This window comes from Mustela putorius, unplaced genomic scaffold (assembly GCF_011764305.1).
Source record: "Mustela putorius furo isolate JIRA1106 unplaced genomic scaffold, ASM1176430v1.1 tig00000831_pilon_pilon_pilon, whole genome shotgun sequence".
In the NCBI taxonomy this organism is placed as follows: domain Eukaryota; kingdom Metazoa; phylum Chordata; class Mammalia; order Carnivora; family Mustelidae; genus Mustela; species Mustela putorius.
In genome coordinates, this window is record NW_025421490.1 from 2,531,159 (window position 1) to 2,545,910 (window position 14,752).

At 43.4% G+C, this 14,752-nt stretch overlaps 1 protein-coding gene across 2 annotated transcripts in view; it reads right to left on the bottom strand.

Annotated features, from left to right (window-relative positions):
* Nucleotides 1–10,622, bottom strand: part of DEK (DEK proto-oncogene) — a 34,422-nt gene extending 23,800 nt beyond the window's left edge. Inside the window, exons 1-6 of one of the 2 annotated variants that reach the window (XM_045085072.1) lie at nucleotides 10,472–10,622; nucleotides 9,886–10,054; nucleotides 6,608–6,709; nucleotides 6,265–6,374; nucleotides 4,938–5,032; nucleotides 3,199–3,319 (exon numbers count right to left, since the gene is read on the bottom strand). In XM_045085072.1, the coding sequence (XP_044941007.1) occupies nucleotides 3,199–3,319; nucleotides 4,938–5,032; nucleotides 6,265–6,374; nucleotides 6,608–6,709; nucleotides 9,886–10,045 (588 nt within the window). In that variant the 5' untranslated portion in view covers nucleotides 10,046–10,054; nucleotides 10,472–10,622. Of the gene's footprint in view, nucleotides 1–3,198; nucleotides 3,320–4,937; nucleotides 5,033–6,264; nucleotides 6,375–6,607; nucleotides 6,710–9,885; nucleotides 10,055–10,271; nucleotides 10,282–10,471 lie in introns of those variants that run through there. The other variant, XM_045085073.1, reaches the window with a different exon arrangement.
* Between the last annotated feature and the right edge of the window lie 4,130 nt (nucleotides 10,623–14,752).

Consider the following 14,752-nt stretch of genomic DNA (forward strand, 5'->3'; position numbering starts at 1 on the left):
GACCTGTTACTATTACCAACTAGTACCAGGAACTAAAACTATTTGTATAAATTCTTTGATCTTACTGGAGCAAAGGTGACTCACTGTCCAAACTATCATATGAAATCCAGGACTCAAACATATTAGAAAAATGCGGTATCCCTTACTATCTAAGTTCAGGAACCAGATACAGGTAGTAAGAATAAGATCTGTATATGGATTCAGTAGTAATATGATGGGTGCAGGATAATCTAAGCAGGAAGTGGAAGAATACGTTAAATCATTCAAGTAACCAATAAAAAAATACAACTTCCAAAAATAAGTGAGGAGCGTTAAAAAAAAGTAACAATACATAAATGTTTTAGAGCTTTCTTAGACTGGTTCTAAAAATAGTTGACTCTATTAACCAGAATCCAGTCTTAAAAGCATCATCCCTTTTTAGAAGCAAAATCTGAAAAAACAGAAAATCAAGGTAGAAGTACAAAAAAAGGATAGTAAAACAATGTTAATTCAATCATTTTATTATTTTGGAGAAAGAAATTAGTACTAAGAAGTTTACAGTTTTTCTTAAATGACAAAAAGGTACGGTAGTATAGAAAATAACTTGAGATCGATTATCATTATTGAGGATTAGTTCTCACAGAGTCTTGCACAGAAAGTGGATGTGTAAGAGTTGGATTCCGTGGCGGGAGGGAGGATGGGGGATCCTGGTAGTGGGTATTAAGGAGGGCACATACTGCATGGAGCATGGGTTTGGTATATAAACAATGAATCTTGAACACTGAAATAATAAAATTAATTAAAAGTTTTAAAAAAAGAGTTGTATTACGTAAGGCTAAAAGAGTGGTTCTCAGAATATGGTTCATGCACCCTGGGGTTTCCCGAGGCCTTTTCAGAAGCCCACGAGGTAAAAACTATTTTCATAATAAAATCATGACATTATGTACTTTCTCTTTTCACTGTGTTGACATTTGTACTGACTACGCAAAGGCAAAGGTGACTGTAAAACTGCAGGCACCTTAGTACCAAAGGAGGCGGAGGCCGCCAACTGTGCTAACAGTCACTGTATTCCTCACAGCCACAAACTAGAAAGAAAAAAAAAAGGTGTTTCCTTTAAGAACGTCTTTGATGAAGCAGTAAATATTGTATTAACTTCCAACCTATAAGTGTCTTTATGCAATCTGTAACAAAATGGGAGGTACACATAGAATATGTTTGCTACACACTGAACTTCACTGGCTTTCTCAAGAAAAATCCCGTGCACAACTGAGCTGTGAGCTAAGCTAGCTACCTCTTCCATGAAACACCATTCGTAAAAGAACCGTCAAAGGATGCCTATTCAGACTTAGATCCTGAAATGACAGTGTTCAAAATAAAGAAGAACCTGTCACTGTAAGGAAAACAACGGATGGTATTTACTGCCAATGACAAATGTCAAAACTTCACATGGATTACTCACATCCATCACCATGAACTAACAGTCTCCCAATACCTAAAGATTCTTCTGATGAGATGATGGTTATATTAATGAATGACTTTTTGACAGTGTTTAGTGGAAATGTGCCCACATCTGGAAGATCCGCATAATTCAGAAAAACCAGTAAGTTCTAAACGGTGAATGCAATTACAAAATCATAGATAAAAAGCCCAAGAGTTCATTGACTTCATGTCAGAGACTACATTATAATGAACCTTCAATCAACTATTACTGTGGAGTTTTGGTACTGTATCAAAGGAGTAAATACATAACTATCTCCAGGTTTTAAAAATATTTCTTTTTCTAACTACTTACCTGTGAGAAGATGATTTCCTTTACATACTCTCAATAAAAAAAAAGTCACAAGTGCAATAGACTGAAATGCAGAAGCAAGTGAGAATAGCCAGACATGAACAGACTTGCAAAAATATATTCTTCTAATTTGGGGGGAAGTCTAGTTATTTTTCATATAAAATATTACTTGTGTTAACATGTAGTAGGCTTACCGTTAATTTTAAATTTTTTCGGTTTTTATTTATAATACAGTAAATATAAAAATAACACATATAAAAGCTTCTGGAGTCCTCATTAATTTTTAAAAGAGTAATCAGGTCCTATATCAACAATTTAAAAAAATCACTGAGGAAAAGAATATAAACATATCCCTCGTAACCTAAGCAACTTAATAATGTCTTCCGGAGAAATGGTATTCAATCGTCACATGAAATTGAAGTCTGGCATAGTAAAAACTTAGAAAAAGAGATAATCTCTCATCTTTAAGCCAATTCAAAACACTGAAACAAAAGATTTACCATGGCCCTTGGGTTTTCAGCTGCATGACAATTTACGAAAATATCCTTTATCAGTCTTTGAGCAGCTAATGACAGACTGGATCAGCAGCAGATAAAACCAAAGCCCCAGAGCTATTTTCTGATTCCTAATCTTTATGACTTCTCCCCTCACTGAAGGTATGCCCACGAACTCCTAGGTCCTCTAGATCTCTTCATAATTTCTTTACTATCAAAATATGGAAGAATATTAAAAATATTTAATGACAAACTTCAAACAAACTGAAAAGGCAGGGTCCGGTAAGTTAACACTTCAACAGACATTTCAAGTCAGTCATGTCATTTGTTAAACAATTCGGGCAAACCTAATCTAAATTAAAGGAAGAATGGGGGAAAGTATAAGACCATTTTACTTCCCTATTCAGCTCCTGGGCTCTGCTGCTTCTGGAAACCCAATCCAAGAAACTTGTAAGGTCAGTTTGGGGTTTTTTTGTTTTTTTAATGTTCTATTTTCATAATCTTATTCCAGTGTCTAGAAATCATCCAGTTCTAATATATCCCCGTCTTATCTTTCCTGACCTAGCGGAAGGCTGCACACCCTCCCTGACCAATCCAACACCTCACCCTCAACTCAACCTGTTTCTGTTCTTCCAGTGCCTTCTAGATATATAACCCTGGAACTTTGTATTTCTGTCCATTTAACTTAATTTAGTGAATAATTATTTTTCTGAATCTTACACCTTTTTTATCTGATGAGAGGATATATCTGTGTGGCTTCTATGTTAGTCTATCATGAAATTGGCAGATATGTCAACAGAGTCATATTCTTTGAATGCAGAAGGAAATACTGAATATTGACAAGAAATGCTAACGAACTAAATTGTTCCATAAAAAAAGTAAGGAGAGACTATGAATACTTGATTTGTTACTGAAATTATAAAAATTGGTCCTCACCTTGCCAGAAGGCTTTGGATGCATTAAGAAATTCAAGATCCTCTTCACCAGTTCACTATTCACACCTGATCTCTCCAAATCAAGAACCTCGCAGATGCTCTTTAACATGGCATTTCTAAATCTAAAACAGAAAATGAAAGAAATCCAATTTATTATGCACCAAAGTTTATAAATATTCTCCACAACATAAAAGACAATAGCTAACAAAACTGGCTCAGGTACAAACATTAAAAAACATCCAATATTTCTCCAAATCTAAGAAGTACTTTCCTAATAATCTTGACTAATGTACAAAATACACCCAAATATGATCACTGATAAATTGAAAACACCGTTTACTAGCTAAGTTTTAAAGAGAGTAAAAAGAATAAATGAAGTTGGGGCATTTGGGTGGCTCAGTCAAGCATCTGACTCTTGAGCTCAGCTCAGGTCTCAATCTCAGGGCCAAAATTCAAGGCCCATTCTGGCCTCCACACTAGGCATGCAACCTACTTAAAAAAAAAAAAAAAGTCAATTCCCTAGGAAATAATGTAAAAGGTTTGCAGCACTATAAAATTCACAGATTTGACAACGCTTCCGGTTGGTGATTAAATACTACATTTTCCCCCTTAGCACTCCTACTATGACAACATTTTGATGAAGAAATGGGTAATCATCTTTTTTATTTAGAACTCTTTTTTTTTTTAAAGATTTTATTTATTATTTTGACAGAGAGAGATCACAAGTAGGCAGAGAAGCAGGCAGAGAGAGAGAGAGGAGGAAGAAGGCTCCCCACTGAGCAGAGAGCCCGATGCGGGACTCGATCCCAGGACCCTGAAATCACGACCTGAGCCGAAGGCAGCGGCTTAACCTACTGAGCCACCCAGGCGCCCCTTATTTAGAACTCTTAAACTATAGGGGATTTAACAAACAAAAGCTCTTAATATAACATCTTGGCTTGCATTATGGTAAAGAACAGTGTTTCTATCAAATTATCTTCAAAATAGTTTAAATGGTACCTGTAAGTTCGCGGAACAGAGTGGCTGGCAGAGAACAAGAGTGGGGGAGATTTTTCACTATATTCCCCTTTGACTTTTTGGACTACATGAACAACTTGTGCATATAGTTCTTCTAAGAAGTAGAAACGTCATTACCTGTGAGTTTTTAATACTCCTAATAGTCACTATTGGAAAGTAATGAACATCCTAAGTTGATAGTTATGAAGAAAAGTCAGATCTTGGCACTTAAAGCAAAGAATTAGCAGTCTACTAAAAATGTCTAAATGGGGGCGCCTGGGTGGCTCAGTGGGTTAACGCCTCTGCCTTCAGCTCAGGTCATGATCTCAGGACCCTGGGATCAAGTCCCGCACCGTGCTCTCTGCTCAGCAGGAGCCTGTTTCTCCTTCTCTCTCTGCCTGCCTCTCTGCCTACTTGTGCGCGCTCTCTCTCTGTCAAATAAATAAATAAAATCTTTAAAAAAGGGGGGGGGGCTGGGTGGCTCAGTGGTTTGGGCTGCTGCCTTCGGCTCGGGTCATGATCTCAGGGTCCTGGGATCGAGCCCCGCATCGGGCTCCCAGCTCCGCAGGAAGCCGGCTTCTCTCTCTCTCTCTCTCTCTCTGCCTACTTGTGATCTCTGTCTGTCAAATAAATAAATAAAATCTTTAAAAAAAAAAAAAAAGGTCTAAATGGTCATATTTAAACGATTAAAAAATAAACTTTTAACACATTGATCAAAACACAATACTTAAGAAAATAACTTACTTTTTCAACATTTCTTCCTTCTTTTTGTATTGGACACTTCCTTTTTCAAATGGAAAGCCACTGAACTGACCCACATTCTTCTTTAACGAGGACACCTGAAAATGTTTCCCTTATTATTAATGCTATTTATTACCCAGAGATGTACATAAGAAAAAAATTCAAAGCCAACATCTTTATTTTCGTATCTGTCTCCCACTTACAGCAGTGGTTTATTCAGCACTTCTTAATCACAACTGAAAACTATACTTGTTACTAAAGTATTAATGTTATAAAAAAGGCTTGTAAGTTTAATTCTTCAAAAATAACAGTTTCACTTTGAATGAATTTCCATCTGGGAATTTTTACTGGCAGTTATAAAACCACAACTAAATGTTATCTGACAACACTGGGGGATGTGGAAGGTTACTTCTTAGAAAAACTCCCTTTTCTTAAATAATGCAAGTCACTAGTAATATTTATTTCCCAAATCATTCAGTCATGGATTTTATTCTTTGACAAGAACAAAGGACCTCTAAAAGTTAATACCATTTAGCAGTAATAAGACCTGCATATATCAGACTGTAGTGAGGATGACATGAAATTATACCATGCTCCAGACATTTGATCCTAACTGCAAGCTTCACTTTGCCCATGCATAACCCAAAGCAAAGTTTCCTCAATTATACAAAATACTGAAGTTGTGTGTACAATGTAATTTGGTAAATGATATAATGATTTGTTCTGACAAATTCCCTGACAAAAAATTACCACCTAAATTTACCAGATATCTGCTCAAAATGAGATAAATTTATACTGTATCATTTATTCTGAATAGCTAGATATATCCAAAAAAATAAATTTAATACATTTAAAGATCACTAAAAATCACCACTATTTGGATTTCACATTTTGAAATTTCATTTGGCATAAAAATAACTATAGTACAAAGCCTGATATTACAATCCTACTGCTAATATCTAACTATATATTCTACAATAAATCATTTAATAAGTATGTGTCTCGGGCGCCTGGGTGGCTCAGTGGTTAAGCCGCTGCCTTCGGCTCGGGTCATGATCTCAGGGTCCTGGGATCGAGTTCCGCATCGGGCTCTCTGCTCAGCGGGGAGCCTGCTTCCTCCTCTCTCTCTCTGCCTGCCTCTCTGACTACTTGTGATTTCTCTCTGTCAAATAAATAAAAAAAAAAAAAAAAAAAAAGTATGTGTCTCAGCTTGTTCACTAGTATGGTACAGAAACTGAACTAGCTGATTGCTGAAGTCCTTTCCAGAACTAAGATTATGCTTCTTTTCATAAATATGTTACTAGGTTAAAGATATAAAAAAGGTCTTAACTGTGCCTGGTCTGTTGTAAAGCAGTTTATGTAGATTTCTAAGTTCATCTGTTTTCTTTTTACTCAGGAAGAAATGTATCCTTTCAATTTCACAAAGTTTCTGTCCCTTTCCTAGAAAAAAAGAAAAAAACACTGTAATAATTAAATACCCTTTATATGTTAATACATTTACAAAGTCATTTTCATCACAATTATTTACACACAGCTTTTGCTAAATAGGGAAAACTAAATAAAATTATACATATAATATGTAACTACTTAGTCAACACTAAAAACTAAGCACCGCTAACCATCATTTTGTACATTCAGGCAGTTTTACCATAAAATGAAAAGAACAAACTTACCTTGTGCAATGGTAAATGGCTCTCTCTGTAAGGAAGAGACTTGCATGGTCAATCTCTCTACTTTTTTCTTTTCCCTCTTGCCTTCCACGATGAGACTTTTTTCTAGAAATTAATTTAATACTTCTTAAATAGCTAAAAGCTTAAAAAACATGTTAACACTATGGATAAACATGTAGCAAAACCCTGCAGAAACCTCTAATACCTTACTCTTCTTCTAACCAAGACTCTGAGAAGCAAATGATGAAAGAAAGTTGAAAATACTTAATGATAAGTTAATAGCATCGCCAAGTTTTTTTTAGAGTAGTAGTTTTTTTTTAATTTGATAGAGAGAGATCACAAGTAGGCAGAGAGGCAGGCAGAGAGAGAGAGGAAGCAGGCTCCCCGCTGAGCAGAGAGCCCAATGTGGGGCTCAATCCCAGGACCCTGAGATCATGACCTGAGCTGAAGGCAGAGGCTTAAACCACTGAGCCACCCAGGCGCCCCAGAGCAGTATTTTACTTACCTGGCAACCTCACCAGGGATTCAGTTTAAAAAAGAAAAAAATCACAAAGCAAACAAAGTTTTATTGCACTTAACAGCTGTTGCCAATGAAAGTCTAGTGACTGCAAAATCACCACAGCCCTCACTAAGCCTACTTTTTGATTAGATCTAATTCTATTGATTGTGATTTAGTTTATGGTACCTCATCAAACAGCAAGTTTAGACAGAGATTAAAACAACTTCAAAAATATACAAAGAAAAGCAGTAATTCAGTAAGCAGATGAAAGAAAAGCACCTTAGCTAAGGCAGAGCAGCCTGAAATTGCTATAAATAGGGTAAAATTCTACAAGTTTACATTTACTGCAATCGACGGGGTGGACGTCACTTTGTAGTTCAGTAAATGTTTATAACAACGGCCATAAATCATTCTAAAAAAGTTAAACTATTTATAGTACAGACTGCTTTTATTAAAAAAGACTAGAAAATAAAGAACATATACTTTAAAACTTAAAACACTGAGCTTAAATTTCCAAAACGATTTAACTACTGAGATAAATTCAGATAAAAAAAGAGGACACTATCACTGAAGGTCCATTCATTCAACTGAATTCTTGTTTTGTGTATAGCTTCACTAGATACTAAAGGGGAGATGAACAGATGGTTAAGACACTGAAAAACTCTTGAAAGAGATCACGTCCACTGGTAGTGATGAGATACAAACATACTCCAAGCAGATGATAGAACACTAAAGGAAATCTACACATAAAAGTTCGTTGAGTTGAAGAGAGTAATTATTTTTGGATTAAGGAAAAAGGATCAAAACACTGGAGTTGGCTTTGAAGGATAGGTAAGATTTGGAGATGTAAGGATTTGCACAGAAAGAATTAGGAAGGATAAAGGGATTCCGGCAGGTATATTCCGGCAATGGTGTGCAGAGTGAAGAAAATGCACTCTACCACAAACCGTGTTATCATGCTACTTCCTTTCCCTGAGTGATTTAAACCATCTGCTCACCTCTGATTACCATCCATAAGCTAATGACTTTCCTGATCCCTCTCTAGTCAGGAGTTTCAAATCAGCTATCAGGGGCAACAACTGGACAGCTCCACTTCTTGTCCTATAGGTACCTAATGCAGTAGGCTCAAAAGAGAAGTCATACTCATCTCCAAACCCGCTCACCTTTGTGAGCTCTTTCAGAAAACAGTAATATTGTCAATTCAGCTCCTGAAGACAGAAACCTGAAAGTCATCTTTTCTAGCTCCTCCCCCACCCAAGTCAAGTCAACCCCACAGACTACACTGCCTTGTTTCTGCGATGCCTCAGCTGCAGAATTTTCAGGGCTAACCAGGATAAAAACCTTTACAATTTTAGTTGTTCCACAAACACCTCAAGTGAGGGAATAGAACCATAAGCAATTAGAACACGTACAGAATTGCCTGGGGGCAATTGGGGTGGGGGATCACAACTTCAGCTACCATCAGTTCCCCAAACATTGCTGTAGCTTCCATTTGTGGTATTTTTACCTGATTTCTATAATTTTCCCTGACACACAGGAATGCATCATCTAAGTGGTATCATCACAACCCTATCTTTAAAAAGGAACTTAAAAACAAAAAATTGGGAGGAAAAAAACGCCTGGAGGAAAATTTTGGACTAGTAGTTGAGATCCTGCAGCCAATTTTCAGTTACTGCATTATGAATAATTTGGAAGTAAATTTGTGTATTTTTCCTAAGCATTTCTGTACTTAAAGTGTGGAAGTGCTCCTTTCTCAGAACTCCTACTGCTTTAAACAAACCATGTCATCTCAACCCAGATTGCACTCAGAAGGTGCTGACCCCGGGCGCCTTTGGACTTAAAAGAAACTGACAGCTGAACCCGGGTCTAGGGAAAAAAAACAAAAAACAAAAAAAAAAACTTCCAACTTCTTCCTAAGTCTGGCTGAGCTGGAGCCACCTGCGAAACAAACCTAGACTGGGCTAACATCATCAGAGAATTCTAAGAACCGTGATCTGCATTTTTTAAGTGGCTGCAGACGTTTTCGGAAGCTGACCCGGCCCCACGCGCGCCGGGGGAAAGCGCTGCTGTACCACCCCCGAATTCTGCCGGGGTCTTCATGCCTCCAGGTAAATACTGGTTAATACGGCGCTTCCGCCGCTCCAAAACTGAGACAGCTTTCGGAACTCTCAGAGCTCACCGCTTTCACATTTAACTACTTTCTCAAGCAGCGACAGCTTTCACTGGTGCTTCCCCGCGCAAGTCAACTCCCCCGAGCCTTTGAGAAGGGCCCCTGCGGACGTCCCGCAGAGACACCGAAGTTGTCCAAGGACTTCCAGGACTAGCAGAATCACGTCTTTAGGTCTTCGCGTGGTTTTCCAGGAACCACCTCGCCATAACGTCCAAAGACCAGACCCACACCTGTACTTACACGAGCAAAAGGTGGAAATTAAAAGACGGCTGCCCTGGCGACTGCACAAGCTAGCGGTTTTAAAAAAAGCAGATCTGAAACTCAGAAACGTCCTGTCGCGGGGGAAGGCGCTGCGAGCCCGCACCGGGGCCAGGAGTCCACCGCGCTCCCAGACACGCAGGAACGACGCTGACACGTCCTGTCCTACCACCCGGAACCCCCCGAGTGAAGGCTCCGCTGCTGCACCACCCCAAACGGGGATACAGCTCGCAAACATTCTCGCTAGAGATCCCTCCGATTTGGCGTCTCCGGGCGCAAAGAAAAAAAAAAGAAAAGGGGGGGGCAGGAGGGTTTTCTGTGAAATCCATCACCAGCGACCCGACTTTCTCCCACCTTTTTCTTCCTCCTCCTCCTCCTCTTCCTCCTCCTCCTCCTCGTCGTCCTCGTCCTCCTCTTCACTTTCCTCTCTCTGGCCGGGCATTTCGGGTTCTTTCTCGGACGCGGGCTGGGCGGGGGTTCCCTCTCCCTCTGCAGCTGGGCCCGAGGAGGACATGCTGTGGACCTGCGGGCGGCCAGGAAGCCACACGTCTCGGTCCCCTCGCTCCCCGCGGCAAGGAACCGGGCGGCCGCCGCGACCCGCCCGACGCTTCCCGGCCCCGGAACGCCGCGGGCCGCGGGCACCCCGACCTCAAAGTTGCCTCCTCCCGCGCCCGGGACAGCCGCGCTCACTCCCCAGGGGCGACTTCCCTGCGGCTCCGGGCATTCCCGAGGCGGGAAACCGCGGGCGCCGCGCCGCCCCTCCCTCCGCCCGGCCCGCGCCGCCCCCCGCCCGCTCGCCCGCGCCGCCGCCGCCGCCGCCGCCGCCGGCCGCCCCGCGTCCCCTCCCCCGCCCCAGGCCGCCGTCCAAATGGCCGCGGCGGTGCAGGCGGGCGGGCCCGCGGCGCCCTCTCGGCCTCCCCCGCCCCGACGCAGCCCTCACCGCGGGTGCCGGCCGCCGCGGGCCTGGCGCGCGAAGGCACGAAGAGGCTTCGGGAGGCGGCGGCGAGCGCCGAGGAGGAGGCGCACGGGCCGCTCTCTGGCGTGACGCTCGCGCCGCGCTCTCGGCTCCTCCGAATCAACAAGATTTTCAAAATGGCGGTTCGGGAAGGAAAGCGGGAATGCGGCGGCCAATCAGGGCCGCGAGCTGGGAGTTGGCGCGCGCGGGTGGGGGAGGCGGGGCTGCCGGGCGCCTCCGCGGGGAGCCGGGGCCGGGGCGCGGCCGCGCGGGGTCGCCCGGGCCGGGGGCGGAGGGGCGGCGCGCCCCGGGGCCGCCGGGGCTTCGGGGCCTGGCTCGGGGGATCTCTGCTGCGGAAGCGTGCGGGCCGCGTCCGGGGCGGCAGGCCGGCCTGACTGGGCTGATCGCGAGAACGCTAGGGGGCCTGCCTGGGTATTGTCTCCTCGGTTCCTTCCCGGAAAAGGGGGGCAGCCTGGCCCGGGAGGGGGCGGGCGGCTGCTGGCAGAGAAGTTTCTATCCCAGGAAGTCGCTACCTACAGTGTGTCACCGAGCTTGAGAGCAATGACTAGATGGGTGGTCTCCTATAGGTTCCAGAGACCGTGCTGGGGGTGAGTCCTGAAACTGCCGTATTTCTCAGGACCCCGTGGATTGTAAGTTGCACCGAAACGAAGAAGAGCCTACGACGTTGAGGGTTCACGTCACCAAAGACGAATCTATGTCCGGACCTGTCAATATAGGGGGAGATGTGTGTGCGCGCGCGATTTCCAGGCCTGTAAATGCGGAGGTGCGCGAGAAAGCAATCATAGAGGAAATACGGTACTGCCCGGTCCAGACTTGTAAGCGTGGGGGGCGCGTGTGTGTGAGTGTGATAATAGAGGAAGCACGGTGTTGCCCAGCCCAGACCTGTGAATGTAGATGTGTGTGCGTGTGTGTGAGAGAGAGATAATAGAGGTAGTATGATATTGCCAGTCCAGACCCGTGACTGTGGGGCGATAGTAGAGTAAATACGGCAATGCCCAATCCAGACCCTTAAGTGTAGGGGTGTGTGAGAGAGATAATAGAGGAAACACGGTATTGCCCGGTTCAGACCCGTAACGGTGGGGGAGATCGTACAATAAATACGGTATTGCCCAGTCCAGACCCTTCTCCCGGAGTTCTAGGCCAGCTGCGCAGATACCTTTTAAACTCAACATTTCAAAACCGGAACGCAGTATTTTCGCTTCTCAATAGCTCCCTCTTTCTGTGTGTGATTCCCTTGCTTTCTTTTCCCTACTCCTCAACCACTGTAAGCCAATCCTGTCTTCTCTACCCTCAAATTTCATATCAATTTCCCCACTGTTCTGATGCCACTCAAATCCTGTCCGTGCACCCTTTTGCTTGGATTTGGAAGCAGCCTCTCACCGGCCAGGTGGCTTCCACATTGCCACCCCCATCCCCTGCTACAGGCACAGCAGCCAAGGTGATTTTTTTTTTTTAAGTTATCAGATTGGGTACTCTTGCTTAAAACCCTCCAGTGGTTTCTCTTCATACTTGGAATAAAATTAAAAATATTTACAGTTCATGGGGTAACCGGGTGTCTCAGTGGTAAGTCTCTGCCTTCTGCTCAGGTCATGATTCCTGGGTCCTGGGATTGAGCTCCACATCCAGCCCTCAGGGGTTTCTGCTCAGCAGGGAACCTGCTTCCCTTCCTCTCTCTCTCTCTCTCTCTCTCTCTGCCTGCTTGTGATCTCTGTCAAAAAAAAAAAAAAATCTTAAAAAAAAATTTATGGTTCATAAAGTCCTATGCAATCCAGTTGTTGACAGTCTCACCTCTCTGACACCTGTGGCTGTTGTGGCCACACAAGCCTTTGATGTTCCCCCAGAAAGCCAGGTTCATTCCCACCTTTGAGCTTTTTGCTTTTTTTTTTTTTCCTGCCAGGACCACTTTTCCCTCAGAATCTTCAAACGATTTGTACTTTCACATCATTTAGCTTTATGCCTAGGTGCTTCTGCTACCTCCATAATACCATCACTAGTCCCTTCCTATCCTTTTAAATTCATTCATGCGTTCATTCAAAAGTGTTTGCTGAGCACCTACCTCCCCCTCATCACTAGGAGCTAGAGATCAGAACTATGTCTCTGCAATCTTCAAGCTTGCATTCTGGTCAAAACAATGAACAAACAAGTGAAAATGCTGAATGATGAATTGTGATTAAAAATAAAACAGGTTAAAGGAGATAGGAAGTAACCAGTAGGGGAGATGGGATCTTATTTTACGTATTTGGTAACTGTTAATACGATGACATTCGGAAAGAGACCATAAATAAATAAGAACACTGGAGGAAGACTGGATAAATTCTAAAGAATTCTTTTAAGTATTGAATGTGGGGTATTAGAGGCAGAGAGGAGTCAGCGATGACTTTTGGTTTTTGGTTTAATAACCAGAAGAACCAAGTAGCTAGTTACTAAAGGATGAGAAAGACCTTAAGAGTCCTGGATGGGAGGGAAGGGCTTCTTTGTTCTTTGGGGGTGGGGAATGGAAAGGGGAATCAATGGTTTTGTTTTGGACGGACTAGGTTTGAGATTCCTATTAATCTAAGTGGAGAATCAGAATAGATAGTTGAATGTGAGAGTCTGGCATTCAGGGGAAGAAGCCCTAGTCAAGACATAAATTTAGCAGTTGTCAACGTGTAAATGGTATTTAAAGCCCTGAGTCTGGAAGAGATTATTAACAGTGAATATTGGTACAGATGAGGAGAAGGTCCCAATTATACAGTGGAGCTCTCCGGTGTTTAGAGGTTCAGGAGAGGAAGAAGAACCAGCAAAGGAGATGAGAGGGAGTTACTGTAGCCAGAGATGCGGGAGGAGAATCTTGGGTTGTGTGACTTGTGTCTCAGAAGGCAAATGATGAAGAAGTGTCTAAAAGGGAGAGAGCGATCACTTGGGTCAGAAGCTGCCAAAAGGCCAGGCAGGGTGAGAAGTGAGAATTGCCCATTAGACGTAACAAGGCTGAGTTACCAGCGGCACTGACAACAGCTGTTTCTGGGGAGGTGGCACGCGGAAGGTGCCAGGAGTGGGGTTCTAGTGAGACAGGTAGGCAAGGAATGGATTCAGACACTGTCCAGGAATTCTGCCGTTAAGCGGAGCAGAGAAATGGGAAGTAGCTCAAAAGGAGTTTGGTGTTGAAGAAGGAAGGTATTACCAAATGTTTATGTGATGATGGGAATGAATCAGTAGAGAGTGGAAAGTTCGTGCTGAAAGAGAGGGAGGGGCCCGTCTCTGTAAGTGGATGTGGAAGCCGAAGTTAGGGTGCCAGTTAGTTATGGGGGACCAATACCTGTGAAAGGAAGGGGGAGATGCAAGGTTGGGCAGAGGAAGAGGCCAAACTGCGGCAGACCTGACAAAGCCTTAGCGCATCCCATGGGGAGCTCTGGAGTGTGCGCTGCTCTTCATAGTGTGCTTCCTCGTTGGGCTTTTATAACGCCGCTTTGCTCAGTCACTGCATGCAAGCTGCCCCACGAAAGGCATGACTTTAGGCAAAGTGACTCCATGGCTACGGCAGACCCCGGGGCGGGGGCGGGGGGGGGGCCTCTGCAACTTGGTGGCAGGCCTTTCCTTGAAGGGAGATCTGGGTGGCCCATCTCCGTGTCTACCACAGATAAGAGGAGACAGGTTCTGGTACACAGAGTAGGGGTTGTCCTTAGATGGGACAGTGGGCAGTTTCTACACAGTAACAAGAGGGAAGGTAGAGCATATGGGTATTGACTCTGGGTGGAGATTGGCACAAGTAGTGGAGTTTTAGAAGTTCTTATTCCTTGTTCATAGCAGCAATGTCCAAGATAGCCAAACAATGGAAAGAGCCTAGATGTCCATCAACAGATGAATGGATAAAGAAGATTGGTATATATATACAATGGAATACTATGCAGCCATCAAAAGAAATGAAATCGTGCCATTTGCAACGACATTCGTGGAACTAGAGGATATTATGCTGAGCGAAATAAGTCAATTGGAGAAAGACAACTATCATATGATCTCCCTGATATGAGGAAGTTGAGAGGCAACGTGGGGGGCTTGGGGGGTAGGAAAAGAATAAATGAAACAAGATGGGATCAGGAGGGAGACAAACTATAAGAGACTCTTAACCTCACAAAACAAACTGAGGTTTGCCAGGGGGAAGGGTGTAGGGAGAGGGTGGTGGGGTTATGGACATTGGGGAGGGTATGTGCTATGGTGAGTGCTGTGAAATGTGTAAGCCTGACGATTCACAGACCTGTACCCCTGAGG